Below are 578 nucleotides of genomic sequence, written 5' to 3' on the forward strand. Positions count from 1 at the left end.
TAATGATTTTCGATAACCATGATGTGGATTGGGACATTAGGGCGAATTTATTAATGATGAATTTAAATGATGGAATGAAGTCCTGGCTTGATAACCTCAGTGGAGAAGACATGCGAGATTATGCGAAGGTAAAACAACATTTACTTTGAGAATATCGTATTAAACCCGTTCGTTTGCGAGATGAATTTTTCACAATGCGGAGACAGAAGGAGGAGTCGTTTGTTATGTTCGCTCATCGACTGCACAACACGCTTCAGTTTTACTTCCAAAGTCGTGAAGTCGATTCATTTCAAGGTGTGGTAAATTTGATTTGCGCCGACCGCCTGAAGGAACTTCTTCCGAAAAACGTGTTAGAATTCGTGTTAACCCAAGAAATGGACGACTGGATGGGTTATGAGGTTTTAGCAAAAACAGTCGACCGACACGAGATGAATATGAATATGAAGATGTCCAGCCAACCAACGACATCAAAGCGACCACCTCCCGTTTTTTATAAAAACGTGTCCAATGATGCCAGAAAAGAGGACCGGTGCTACAGATGTAATATGTCAGGGCATATCGCAAGGTTTTGTAACCGA

General features: G+C 41.3%; 1 protein-coding gene across 1 annotated transcript in view; it reads left to right on the forward strand.

Moving 5' to 3' along the window:
* Nucleotides 1-194: 194 nt before the first annotated feature.
* Nucleotides 195-578, forward strand: part of HELRODRAFT_176024 (hypothetical protein) — a gene marked incomplete at both ends in the record, with an annotated part of 7,041 nt that continues 6,657 nt past the window's right edge. Inside the window, one exon of the mRNA XM_009023376.1 lies at nt 195-565. Within this exon, the coding sequence (XP_009021624.1) occupies nt 195-565 (371 nt within the window). The remainder of the gene's footprint in view (nt 566-578) is intronic.

The sequence above is a fragment of the Helobdella robusta genome (assembly GCF_000326865.2).
Source record: "Helobdella robusta unplaced genomic scaffold HELROscaffold_36, whole genome shotgun sequence".
Classification (NCBI taxonomy): domain Eukaryota; kingdom Metazoa; phylum Annelida; class Clitellata; order Rhynchobdellida; family Glossiphoniidae; genus Helobdella; species Helobdella robusta.